The following is a 14415-nucleotide window of genomic DNA, read 5'->3' as shown; positions in this document are numbered from 1 at the left end:
AAGGTAACTGTAGCCTATTCCACTTTACACATGAAACACGTTGACAGACAGTGCTTATTATAAAGTCTCTATATAACAACCCTATGAAAAGCCAGCTTTTGACTGAAAACAAATGCAGTGTCTGGGAGCAGCAAGCAAGGACTCTTAACGAGAGACATCAAAAGTAGAAAGATTTGTTATTTGTTTGTTCCACTGTGCCCAAGGGCACTTGCAAACTGTCACTATTTCTGAGTGGGATTCAATCATATACTGGCAAATTCAGGTTGCACAATTAAAGCTGGATTGGAGCTCTGGAGCAAGAAACTCACTACAACAAAAGAGCAGACTTTTTGCAATAAGGAAAGTGAGAAGAAAATACACTGGGAGGTGTGGAAGAATATTTGCGGGGTTGCAAATATGTTAAAATAATATATAGAAAACATGGAAGTCAGCTTTAGCTGACAAAAATGGGAGGAGATTCACAAAATTGTACTGAAGGACAGAGGTGATCAAACTCTGCTAAGCATTCCCATCTCCCAGAGAAGAAGGCATAACAGACCCACCTGCCAATCTGTTCTCTACTGCTTATCTCAGTACTTTGTAAATTTGCAATTGACTTTCCCTGGATGTTCATCGTACAATTTTCCATCCACACAAGTGGGCATACAGCATCTGAGCAGGATTAGGAGTAAAAAATTCTGAGCAAGCCTTTAAAACATGTTAAGTAATTTATTCAGTGCTAAGCATTTCTTTAAGCAGGATTGTCTGTCACTACCCATCTCTCTCTCTCTCTCTCTCTATATATATATATATTTGGATGGAAAGTATAGGTTGAAAGTATTTAATCAGAAAAAACACAGATACATTTTCTAAAATCTTTTTTGTAGCCTATTTAAGATGTTTCTCTTCCAAAAAGCATCCCAAATAGATATATTTATCTCGGCTGGTATCTGCACTAGATTTCAATTAATTTTAAGAGCGTAAGAAAAGCCTGCTGGATCAGGCCAATGGCCCAGCACCCTGATCTCACAGGGGGCAACCAGGTGCCTGTGGGAGACCCACAAGCAGGACTGAAGCACAAGAGTGCTCTCCCTGCCCTGGCATTCCCTGCCTCTGGGTCGAGGTAGAACATAGCCATCATGGCCAGGAGCCATTAATAACTTTATCCTCCATGAATTTGTCTAATCTGCTGTTCACAGAATTGTAGAGTTGTAAGGGGACCACAAGGGTCATCTAATTCAACCCCCTGCAATGCAAGAATCTTTTGCCCAGCACGAGGCTCAAACACATGACCCTGAGATTAAGAGTCTCATGCTCTACCAACTGATCTATCCAGCTCAGTCATCCAAATTGGTTGCCATCACACCACTGGGATTGAGTTCCATAGTTTAACCATATGTTGTGTGAACAAGTGCTTATTTTTACCTGTCCCAAATCTACCAACCTCCAACTTCATTGGCTGCCCACTTCTTCTGGTGTTATCTTCTCTTATGCACTTTCTCCATGCAATGCATAATTCCATGAACTTCTATCATGTCACCTCTTACTTGCCCCTAATGCTGCGATCTTTCTTCATAGGGGACTTGTTCTATCCCGTTGATCATTTTGGCTGACATCTACTGAACCTTTCCCAACTCTACAACATCCGTTTTGAGGTGAGGCAACCAAAACTGAACACAGCATTCCAAATGTGGTCATAGATTTGTATAATGGCATTATGATACCAGCAGATTTGTGTATGTACTGTTGTTGTTTTAAACTGTTTTAATATCTACAACTCTGTATCATGTATGTATGTTGTAAATTATTTCAGGTTTCCTCATGGGAAGCAACAACCACAGTGCCTGGAAACAGTCAATCTGTGTATCCACAGCAGTGACCAGAGGAGAAATGACCAGTGGGAGGAGCAGAGAGACAGAAACCACTATGGTGCACATGTAGTAGCAAAACTGGATGCCTTCATTTGCCCCAGCTGCAATAAAACATGTCTCTCCCATATTGGTCTCTACAGCCACAGCAGGCACTGTAACTCTCCAGTGGTTTGACTTTATTCTTCCATTGTCACTCAAGACAGATGGATGCTAACAACATATATGCAACTCTGCATCATGCCTGTATGTTGGGAATCACTTTGGGATGCCTCATGGAATAATAATAGCATCAAATTTGGCAACTGAGAAGGGGGTTTTTGTTTGGGTGTTTTCAGACAGATATTGCAAACAGTTGCAGGGGGTTTTTACTTACTGGATTTTTCCTGGAAAAGGTAAGTCTAGATTAAATGGGGAGGGGAAGGAATGCAGCCTGGTATTTTGAGGCCAGCTATGTCAGGTGAATGCTGCAATAGGTTTGCATGCACAAGGACCACTCATCCCACAAAAAGTACCTGTTTTGAAATACCTAATATTTTTTGAAAAATTACATGATAGCACTAGTTTTCTAAAAATTAGATAAAAGATAGCCACAAAGGTATTTGGGGTTTTTTTAAATTAAAAAATATGGTTATAAAATGGTGCTCATAGTAAATGTGTACTGATCTGTAATAGGTTGTCCTACCAAAGCACGCCACCTAAAAAAGGCAGAAGACTAGCACTAAGACTTTCTACGCATATGGAGATTATGCAACTCTGACCTCAGAAAAGTTGGATTTACTATGGTAAGAAAAATGAGGGAAGCAGTACTAAGAAACACGAGAGGATTACAAATGGATGGCATCACGTGGAACACTTGTAGCATGTGAGCAAATGAAGCATGGTGTTTCCACACTAAAATTCTGTTTGAAGGCCATCCATTATCTGCAATCCAATGAACTAGGAGGCAAGTGGCTTTGAACATCAGGGAACTTACTTGTAAACAAACATGCATGAAACTGCACTGTTGAATACCTTTAATCCACCAGAATATCATGAAGTTCATCCTTAACAAGAACTGTAATTACAGATAGGTAGCCATGTTGGTCTGCCATAGTCAAAATAAAAAAATTCCTTAAAGACCAACTAAGTTAGTTCTTGGTATGAGCTTTCGTGTGCATGCACACTTCTTCAGATACACAGAACTGTAATGTTGGCTTCCTTTCAATATGAGCTACCATAAATCATAAAATATGTCCTGATCAAAGCAATAGGTTTTTTGAAACTTATTAAATGTTAAACACACCAGCTGAACGGCTGCTGCAAGTGTTCCACTGAAACATTAACCACCACTTCTGTGAACATGGAAGTAGATCATTAAAGAACAACAGACTGACCTCAAAGAAATCAGTTATTTGCCTGTAAACAACAGCTATTTATAGAAAAGCACAAATGAATGCTATACTTAAGATGGTTCTTATTTTCCTTTCATTCCCTTTAATTACAGTATCAACATTTAAGTTTCCTCTTACAATGAACTTTGAAACCCTTAATTGTTATCCTCCCTGGTAGTTCCAAGGCTCTGGAGTCTGAGGAAGGAATACACTCCTGAAGCAGCTGATTTTTCTTTCCCTTCCAGCCAAGATGCTGGTGGATTGAATGCTTCCTGGCAAAGGACCCTCAGCTGATCTTCACTGAATTTGTAATTGGTGGCTGCACCCATACTGCCCTATCCTTCCAGAAAGACAGCACGGCTCCCCCTCCCCATATTATTTGAATACAAGTAGATCCAATTCCTGAAAAGGAATTGTTTTAAACCTCAAACTCCAATAATAATAATAATAATAATAATAATAATAATAATAATAATAATAATTTATTATTTATACCCCGCCCATCTGGCTGAGTTTCCCCAGCCACTCTGGGCGGCTCCCAATCAGTGTTAAAAACAGTACAGCGTTACATATTAAAAACTTCCCTGAACAGGGCTGCCTTAAGATGTCTTCTGAATGTCAGGTAATTATTTATCTCTTTGACATCTGATGGGAGGGTGTTCCACATGGCGGGTGCCACTACCGAGAAGGCCCTCTGCCTGGTTCCCTGTAGCTTTGCTTCTCGCAATGAGGGAACCGCCAGAAGGCCCTCGGCGCTGGATCTCAGTGTCCGGGCTGAACGATGGGGGTGGAGACGCTCCTTCAGGTATACAGGACCAAGGCCGTTTAGGGCTTTAAAGGTCAGCACCAACACTTTGAATCGTGCTCGGAAACGTACACCATTGCTCCACTTAAAAGAAGTCACCTCTAGACTACTTGCACTTAAAACATGTAAACTAAAAAGTAAAAAGCTTTCTTGCACAAACAAACATGTACACCAACAATAACTCTTCCCTGTCAGTTCCTGAAGATTTGAAAATTACATGCAGTATTAACCGTATTATCATACAGGATTAGAGAGTTTACAAACACAGATGCCTCTAATCACCAGGGGACATAAATCTTCCCACCTATATGCTGTGTAGTTCTTCTCCAGTCAGTAATAGTTATAATAAACTTTTTAAAATACACAAAATATATCACAATGGTATGGGCATTTACTGAAATCTAGCCTACTGGGATTCATCATCCCCACCAGTAATATTTTAAAGTGACTGAATAAACAGTATAAATACATAAATATAGGGAATTAGCTACCATGTTTGTTTAATTGATGAAGCAAGGAAGGTCTACAAAACAAATGAATAAAAATTTAGGGTTCAGAAATATAAACATCATTATTTTATTAATTTATGAATCATCTTCCATACCAGCCTCATGGCAATTTACATAAAGACAATTACAAATAGCTTTAAAGAAGTAAAAAAAAAAGAGAGAGAACATAAAATAGGTTTAAAAACAGTGCAAAATACCACCAAAGGAAACCTGGCTGAGAAAGCTTGCAGAAACAAGGTCTTCAATTGTTCCTGGAAAGTATAAATTGTGAGCACCAGTCCTATCTTGACAGAGATGCTGTTTCACTAAACAGGGGCAGCCATAGTGAAGTCCCTGCTCGGAGTTACTGTAGAGCAGACTTCTAATAGTCTAGGGCAGGCTTCCTCAACCCTCCAGATGTTTTTGGCCTACAACTCCCATTGGCGGTTCGAATCCCCACGACAGAGTGAGTTCCCGTTGCTCGGTCCCAGCTCCTGCCAACCTAGCAGTTCTCAAGCACGTCAAAGTGCAAGTAGATAATTAGGTACCGCTCCGGTGGGAAGGTAAACGGCATTTCCGTGCGCTGCTCTGGTTCGCCAGAAGCGGCTTAGTCATGCTGGCCACATGACCCGGAAGCTGTCTGCAGACAAACGCCGTCTCCCTCGGCCTATAGAGCAAGATGAGCGTGAAAACCCCAGAGTCATTCACAACTGGACTTAACTGTCAGGGGTCCTTTACCTTTATTATGAAGGCAGAGTTTACATCCCGAGAAGAGCTTGCCCTCCCCAGCAGTGCAGCACTGGATTCGGAGACATCCTAAGCATCATCCCCATCTGTCTGTCTCTGTAACAGCTTCTCCAGCCAGCAAGTGTGGGCTGCCCTTCAGTCCCCACATGGGGTTCTGCCCACTTCCTGCTCCTTCTTTCCACAAATCCTTGCTCCCAAAACCTCTGTTGTAAGAGGACACCCTCTCTTCCTGTGGTGACATCACGCCTCTCTGTTACCCTGGCAACCTCACTGGGCCTGGCGGAGCCTTGTGCCTGGTTGATGACTTCCATTGAGGGGCTAATGACTGGCCATCAGCACCATTGTTTCTTCAACAACCCACCAACACAATTTCTGTTCCTTGAATAAGCCATGGCTTTTGTTTTCAGATACAAACAATTACAAACAACCAAAACTATATTTTAAAGAAAACATATTATAAAAATACTGTGAACTAAGACACACTCCTCCATGGACTGCTGGGAGTAATAAACACATCCCAATGCAAAAATCAATGCATTTCTGCAGTATGTTATTCCTCAGGTTTTTGGGTTCCGGAAGGAAGATGGTAAGTGGTAACTGGCTAAAATTTGGGAACATAGTACAGGTGACAATTTGTGACAATGTACTAGAAGGACCAACTTCTAGGTGTACCTGTATGAAAAGTGCACAATGAAAAGTTTTTCACCCCAGAAAACTGGATGAAGGTTAAGGTTAACACAGCTAGAAGGTGTTTTTGTTTTGCTTTTTAATGAACCTTAATTCTCAAATTCTTACACAAACAGGAATAAATAAATAAGGGTTCTATGAGGTCATAGCAGTTTCTCAGCTAATGTTTTCTTTTCTACTGCACAAGCTAAGTTGGACACACTATTTACCAAGTGGCAAACCCAGTTATTTTACATTTTTACATCAATAACAGTTTAAGATAACCCAACTCTCTGGGCTACAGTCTGATATTTAAACTTCAACAATATACAAAGAAACAATTTAGATTTATCTTCCACATGGCCGGAATCAAAGTAAAATGCACCTTAGGACAGTTCACTTTCTCCAGCATCGCTGTACTAGGAGATCATCAGATAAACCACATAGATAATCCCTTCAGCAGTGTCACAGTAAAGGGCACACTATATTGGCAGCTTGAGGGTCTTTCCAAAGATTTGTGCAGTATTTTCCAGAAGGTTACATTTAGAGAATAATAAGTACCCACAAGCACAAGCTTTGCTTGTAAATTAGCCTGTAGGCAGCTTTTCATATGTAGCAGAACCTCACTACCTCATACCAATAGAAATATATACCACTAATTTTACAAAATGGAAGGCAACATAAACCTTACACTGAATTATTGGAGGACATTGGCTGCTTTTTATTAGTTGAGGAAGGGGTTTTGTTGTTGTTTTGTATAAGTATACTAGATGTGAATCCTGCATCTGCTATGAGAAAACAAATCTTTGGATGCTGTGGGGCTAGAGTATCATTTCCTTCCCCTGTACTCTTATCAAAAGAAACTCAGCTATTCAACAAATTAAACGGAATATAGTGCAGTTCTATATATGTCTACACAGAAGCAAATTCAATGAAATTCAATGGGCGCCAGGATTTCAGCCTCCAAGTTACACCTTACCGATGAATGGAAATTTACAATGTATAAGCATAAAGAAAATTCCATACAGATATAGCCATTCGAATCATGTTCCCAAAACAAGTCAAAAATGGAAAAGCCTCTGCTTTAAGAATGAGAGAACACATTTTTATAAAATTCACGCAGCCAGTTTATATAAGACATGGCTTCCTGCAATCTTGTTCAAAACATACCAAGCAAGCACACTAAAAAAAACCCCAAAACGTATGAGTAGAAATGTTTATAATGTAGAGAAAAGAGTATAGAAAAAACATGCTTAGGAAGGAGGTGTTATTGCTTAATAGATTGCCCCATTTATTTCAATAGAATTCACTTCTATATAATCTTGTAGCCTCAGTCATTTCAAAACATTCTAAAAATGATAGTCCTATAAAATATAAATTACAATGATCTAAATTAGAAAAATTTCACTGCAACTCAAGCTAACACATTTTTATTCGTAAGATTTATTCACAAATGATAGTTTCGAATCATAAGCAAAATACAGGGCATCCCATGTATGACCTGTTACATCATGACACCATTTTATCCTTTTGACATGGAGGCTTTTCTGAATTTCCCCCTCAAATGTTTCAGTCCAAATAGGTCTGGCTCTCCAGATAACTCTCCAGATATGTTTATACAGAACAGAAGATTAGCAGGGTGTACTTTTTAGTTTTGTCTGCTAAGTTCAATGAGCTTGTTAAATGAGATTTCCATCAATTTAGGGAAGGGATTCCCAAACTCTTATTCATGGGCCACCAGTGGCCTACAACTTTCATTCCAGTATTCCATGAAGATGGGCACATCCATCACACAGAATATTCATACTGATTCCTAATTTTGTTCTGATTGCTTGTTTTATTTATTATTTATATTGTATTACACACTGGTTTCTATGGAACTACAATTGCTATGACAGGCAGGAAAAAAAATCATTAAGTGGTCCACCAAGACACTCAGCCATTTTCAAGTGGTCATGAGGGGCAGAGAGTTTGAGAACCACTGATTCCAGGTATTTTCCCTGGAGATTTTTGGAGAATTTCTCCTCAAAATCCCCCCTCCCCCCCCAAAAAATGAGATTCAAATATTCTGGAAACCCCTTATCACTGACATGTTTCGATGTAATGCTTGAACCACGGTTTAGCATCACAAGAACAAGCCATTGCCACCACTAGGCCTGTAAGCTCCACCCGTCTTCTTCCAGGGTGACTGCAAAGAAGAGACTGCAGTTTGGGACACATCCAAAGCCACACAGTGAATCAACAGGTGAGATGGCATTTAAACCCAGGATCATTAACCATAACTATGCTGAAGGTATAAAAAAAATGCATCTGGAACAGCTTGAAAAATTATACAATAGGATTTACGTCATAGGAAAATGTGTTTATGCCATTGCAGTGCTGCTACGTGCCATTTTAATACTACTAGAGCATCATGGCACAACAAATGTGTTATTTTCGTGCTGTAGTTAAACTGATCCATGGCACAAACAAATAAATAGTGAGATTAAAGAAGGGAACAAAGGGAGCCCTCATTTTCTATTAGGAATTCACATTTTACCCAGGCCTCTGGGAATCCTACATTAAAATCTTCCTACTGCTTGTATTTGTCCCCTTGAAGGTCATTAATGTTACCAATGAAACATTCTGAGGATTTTAAAAAGATAATCCCTGGCTGGGATTTCCAGATCTTTAGTTCCAGCTCAACACATATAACCAGAAGAGTGGTTTTACGTAATGCGCTTTTGCTGTCAAGTGCTGTTGCTTGAACATTACTTTATATGTCCATAGACATAAGCATGCACGTTACTAGTTTCTCCCTGTTAAGTATTCAACTCCATGGTTTTCACTCAGGTTTAAACCTGCAACAAACCTGTAATTGCATAAGCCTTCCAGAATATTTGGGCCAATGAGAACAGTGGGAAATAAAACACCATCCCCTACGTAAATCCTTTATTTGTTTTTGATTACTAAGCTTTCATCAAGTATCTTATAAACAGACATGTTTAGAAAACAAAAAGTTTCTTGTTTTATTTTTGCACCGTCAACATTCATAATAACTAAACTGATGGTGCTGGAACATAAATATTCATTTACAGAACAGGCGTGCAAGGAATCCCTCAATGAGGATATACCAAAACAAAAAATTCCAAATCAGCACCTCTAATTTCTGTAACATTGTGAGAGCCAGAACAAAATATCAGTAACATGGGTTGCATCTCCTTATTTTTCACAGTTTCGCGCATGCCACTGTTTTCAATACCAACCAGATTATATAAAAATGAAACCAATGCAACATTGCACCCTTTCCAATGTCTGTAAATATCTAGAACTAAATCAGGTTATTCCCAAAACTATATAAATGCATTTGCAAAAGCATCTATTTGCAAAAACCCTGCTTAGGCTTGTGTGCCTAAAAATCACTTGGGACATCTTAGCAAAAACAGTTATTATCCAGAGACCTATTCGCACACCCAAAAAACAACAACCCATAACTGCAGTCTTAACACAAGACCATATACAGGAAAGTAATGGTTCAGCAGTTTGAAATGCTTTCAATTTAAGAACATGGGCTGCTGCCACCAACACATGATCACTAACAATTCTTCAGAGACAAGAGCTGGATGCCTCTCCAGTCCATCCATCCCTCCCTCCTGCCCGCCCCTCTCGCTTGCTTTTGCCAGGAAATAATACTGTTGCAGCTTTCTGGCTGAGCAACGTTGCTTGGTGGCATATCTGCAGTACCCAGAAGCAGATCAGAGGGAGGGAGGGAGGAACGAGTGTGGGCAGGGCAAGGGGGGGAGAGAAGGGTGTTCACTCGGGAGTCCCCATAACCTGCCCCTGATCACTTGCTAGCAGCAGATCATACCCAAGGGGAGGGTTCCTCATGCCCAAGGGGTGAGTGGGGGGGCGGGAGAGAGAAAGAAAGAGACAAACACACCAAAAGCGCCTGACTACGACTCATTCCCTCGTCACCGCAGAGTAAGCACGGGGGGGGACCTTGCTCCCCGTCCGCCCCAAACAGCACCCTGCTCGCCACCCCGACAGGCCCACACATAGGTCGGTGGGGCACATTTCCACGGCCACCCGAGCCGTCACCTCAGCCTACTGCTCCTCTTGTAGGAAAGAGGGCAGTAAACCGGGGCTATCCCTCATTCCAGAACCCACAGACTTCTCCTTGATGAAACTTCCCACGAAACACCCCCCCCCCCGCAGAACGCAGGTGCTGCGGCAGGTTTATTTGCTGAAAAACTGCCCCGAGACGACACCCCCACCCAGCCCAGGCACAGGTGAGGCGGGCGAAACTCCTCCGCCCGGTTCCCGCCACAGCCCCCTCCCACCTCCGAGACAGGCGCGAGGGGAGGGGGCGCCCTCAGGTACTCGGGATGCCCGTCACGCAAAGCTTGTCTACTCGCGAAACGCCTGTCCGTGGGTCCTCCCTCCCTCCCGCCGGACCCCACCATTCTCTCCCCCCCCGCCCCCGTCGCAGCCCCACGAGGCTCCCGCCTCGACGCCCTCCCGCCGCCCTGAGGTGAGGGTGGGGGAAGGCAAGGCAAGCGAGGCGCTTACAGTTCGCAGGAACTGGATCTCGTCCTCGCCTTCGCCCGCTTCAGCCATAGCGCTCCGCCGCCGCCGCTCTCGCTCGCCTTCCGGGCGCTGCTGCCTCCGTTGCCCGGGGTCGGCAGGTGGTGCGACGGCAGTAGCAGGAGGCGGCGGCACTGCCGCGGGGGAAGGAGGGAGAAGGGCTGCCAACTGAGCAAGAAGAGGCTCCCACGCCGAGCTGGTGCTGGAGAGGGGGGGAAGGAAAGTGAGACGGGACCGCCCGGAGCCCAGCCGGCGCCGCTTCTGACGACCGGGCGCCGCTTTTCTCTCTGCAGCAGATGGGCAGCTCAGCCTCAGTTCCCTTCCGCGCGAGCGCGTGGAGGGGAGAAGGGGGGGGGAGCTGTGATTAACAGGGGCAGCGGGGGAGGAGCTCCTCGGCGGCTCCCCCGCTACTGCAGGTGATGCTGCAGCCGGCTGGCTCCCTCCGCAAAGGAAACCTGAGGCGCAGCGCCGCCCTCTGGCGGCCCGCGCGCGCAGCCAGGCAAGCAATCAAGGGGCGGGCGGCCGGGCGCGTTCCCGCGGCCTCTCCCTCCTCCACCCCGTGCGCGGGGGAGGCGGGGAGGACGGGCCCGCCCGGCGCAGAGAAGAGCTGCATGTCGACGTGCAGCAGCAGCGAGCGAGAGGGACAAGCAGGCGGCAAGCGGGGCTTGTTAGAACCAGGGAAGCCCAGTTAGCGGGGAAAGGAGACAGATGCATGTATGTCTGTGTATGCGCGCGCGTGCACGCCTGGCTACCCGGCTTTCCCGCTCTCCCTGCTTCTGTCGGGGCGCCTGCGTCTTCCGCAGGCAGAAAACCAGCAGGAGAGGCTGCACTGGTTGCAGTGGGGCCAGCCTGTTGTTTGTTTGGCTTCTGAGCACGCCGCTCTTAAATGCACAAAAGGTCGTCTTCGGGGAATCTTGCCAGGCAGGGGAGGGAAGAGCCGTCTCAAGAAGTCTAGGGTGTGTTGTACGCGCCGACTGCATGGTCATGTACATTCAGTGCTGGGTGCACGCGCCTTTTGGGCGTGCTGTAAGCTGGACGTCCTCCTTGCCCGACGCTGTTTGTCACAGCCGATGTGCATCCTGCAGGAACGACTTTTTGTGCGGAGAATGCCCTTCTCAAGTACTTGCTGCATACACGTGTACACAGAGAGCGCTTTCCCGTTTGGCGCAGGCCGGCTGACGTTCCAGGGCTGTGCCACTCCCCCTCGCCGTCCTTGTCTATGAATGAAGGAGGCAAAACAGGCAGCGGCACAGGAACTTAGCCGCCTCTGCAAGCTGATATAAATATCCTCTGTATACCAGTGTATCAACACACCCGTTTGCAACACCTCTAGAAAGATTGCATCACACACATACATGCATTGGGAGAATTTCTCCCACTGGCTCCTGTCTATAAGAGGAAACTGAAGTTTTGTTCTGAGTTTTACTCATTTTCAAAGTGGTGGAAATCACTACCACCATTTCAAATAGGACAGGGATATGGGACCTGTGGCCAGATGTTGGATTCCAACTCTCATCAGTCCTGGAGCAAAGGTTCGCAGATGGTGAGAGTTGTAGTCCAGGAACATCTGGAGATACACAAGTTTCTCCATCCCTTAAATCAGGGGATTGCAAATGGGTGGAGGAATTAATATGAAGTGGGTGGGGAGACCAAAGAAAGGATCTCACACCCCCTCCATCAATTATATCATTCATATTTGTTTTTCTGTCCAGTGTAACATACGCACATGTGAATGCAAGCATGCATGAATATGTGTCAGAAGTTAAGTGTCTGAGAGAACAGGTGCCAGTTGTTCACAGTCTCCACTTCTGCTTCTCCACCACAATTGGTCCGATATCTCCACTTGTAAACTTGAACTTGTATCCACAGTCAACAGAAACTGCAGGAATTTACAACAAAGTGCTATGCAGAGTTCAACAGAACAATGAATGTTTGTGTTATCCACGTTTGTAGAGCTGCTTGAAATGTAATTGCTAAATGCTATTAGTATTATGTGGCTGCAATCCTATACCTACTTACCTGGAATTAAGGCCCACTGAAATCACCAGGACTTGCTTCTGAGAAAATATGTACATAGCTGTGCTGGGTAAAACCTGCTATGTTTCATGTTGCACATTCAAGGGCATTTGGGGGGCAGGGATTAGACGTCCATCTGCTGAAACCAGTGAAACATCATCAGTTCACGTCAGGGATGGACAACCTGTTCAGCCTCAAGAGACACCTTGGAAACGTGTCATGAACCAGATGGCTGCTGCAGTAAGAAGGTTTGTGTTTGTTTTAAAGTCATATAATTAACTTAATGTGCATGTATTCACCTTCACACATACAAGTTCAAAAGTTTCTACTTTCAGTTTTAAACTTCTCAGTTCCATGATACGTTTGACTTCAAGCAGCTGTGGTTTGTTCTGTGGTTAGTTAAAAACAAGCCAGGATATTAAATTCGATAGAGTTTGATTCAAAAGTGAAAGTGTAATCTCTTGATCTTTCCCCCTTTTCCTTCATATGAGGACTGGGCATGTTTGCCCAAGGCTTGGGAATATTTGTTTGCATAATGACAAATCATGGGTTTATCATTTACATCTTAAGCCAGCTTACTGGAGCTCAGACATCTAGCTTTTTTCTTGTTTTTGTGTTTGCTCTTTATCAACCTTGTAATTTGCTATAACAATATATGCCTAATTCTCTTGTGTGCCTTTATTGCTCTATGTGAATCTTTGTCTGTTCCACACATTTAACTGCTTTTAATCTCATTAGATTTCTGTTTGTTTGGGGGGATGGGAGAGGCATTATAATTCTCATGGGAAATTAATTATAAGGAATCACTGGAGGCTGATTCTGACCTTAGTACTTATTTCTTCATTTGTTACCAATTCTATTAAACCAATAGGATATGCTGTGGTGTAAAATCCAAGCAGCACTTCATGCTTAGCCCTTGTTATTTAAAAACTCTCTGTATTTATTTTCAGTTGTTTCTATAGCTATCCTACACCATTTCTCAGATTCATTTTCAGCTATTTTAAACTATTTGACTAAAAAATAAAATATGAAGGAGATGTAGGAGATCAGGTGTAATTTAGTTATGTGTAATGGTTTCGTTTTACACTTCTTGGCTGAAGTAATCTTGATTGGTTCCGGGGGATTTTCTAAAGGAAACACAGTGAGGATGTAATGTTGCTGTCTGCTAAGATGAGACAACTAACCAGCAATTGAGATGTGGGAGTAAAATAAAGTGCTAGAATGCAGACAAACATAGTCACCCTGATTCAACCATATATTCTCTGTGGGAGTAGCAACATTTGAGTGGAGTAGCCCAATCTTTGATGGCTTTCCTATTAATTTAAATTAAGGAAACCAGTCCGTTCACACATTTCTTTAATTATGCAGTGATATGATACTTGCTGTCATCATCTTCCCCCTGTACATCTAGGAAGAGCTATTCTTGGGCAGCAGTGACCGGTCAGAAAGGGAGACCACTCGTACCCATTAGGGTTGCAGAAAATGTAAACCCTACAGTGGTAGCACAATCCTATGCATGTTGATTCAGAAGTCTATTCCTGGTAAACAGGACAAACACACAAGGCTATGGCAGACTTAGGATCCTGCTTTAGCCATAGCAGCACAGTCTTTGGCTTCCCCCTTGAGAGAAAAAAATGATTTATTCCATTAAGCTGCAGTGCATCCTTAGGCACTTAAATGGCACTTAGTTCAGCCGAAATTAATGAAGCTTATATAAGGCCTTTTTCAGCTCTTACCACAAGGAAGGGTGTGTGTGTATGTGGCTAAAATTGCCTGAATTACCTGGGAACCACTTCACACAAAAGGCTTTCCACATGGGACAGTATTCATGCAGTTTTCCTTCCCCAGCTGCCAGTGCAATATATGTACTAAAATCAGGCCTTACCTCCAAGTAACTTGTTCTGGAATTG

General features: G+C 43.4%; 1 protein-coding gene across 19 annotated transcripts in view; it reads right to left on the bottom strand.

The window, feature by feature from the left end:
• RYR2 (ryanodine receptor 2) overlaps window positions 1–10922 on the bottom strand; it is a 243937-nt gene extending 233015 nt beyond the window's left edge. For 10 of the 19 annotated variants that reach the window (XM_083496711.1, XM_083496696.1, XM_083496713.1 and 7 more), the window contains exon 1: window positions 10475–10921. In XM_083496711.1, coding sequence (XP_083352837.1) covers window positions 10475–10522 — 48 coding nt within the window. In that variant the 5' untranslated portion in view covers window positions 10523–10921. Of the gene's footprint in view, window positions 1–10474 lie in introns of all 19 variants that reach the window. The other 9 variants (XM_083496695.1, XM_083496708.1, XM_083496706.1 and 6 more) reach the window with 1 other exon arrangement.
• Between the last annotated feature and the right edge of the window lie 3493 nt (window positions 10923–14415).

This window comes from Podarcis liolepis (assembly GCF_965112155.1).
Source record: "Podarcis liolepis genome assembly, chromosome: 3".
Taxonomy (NCBI): Eukaryota; Metazoa; Chordata; class Lepidosauria; order Squamata; family Lacertidae; genus Podarcis; species Podarcis liolepis.
The sequence above is the reverse complement of the archived record's forward strand: the minus strand, read 5'-3'. Positions and strand labels throughout refer to the sequence as shown.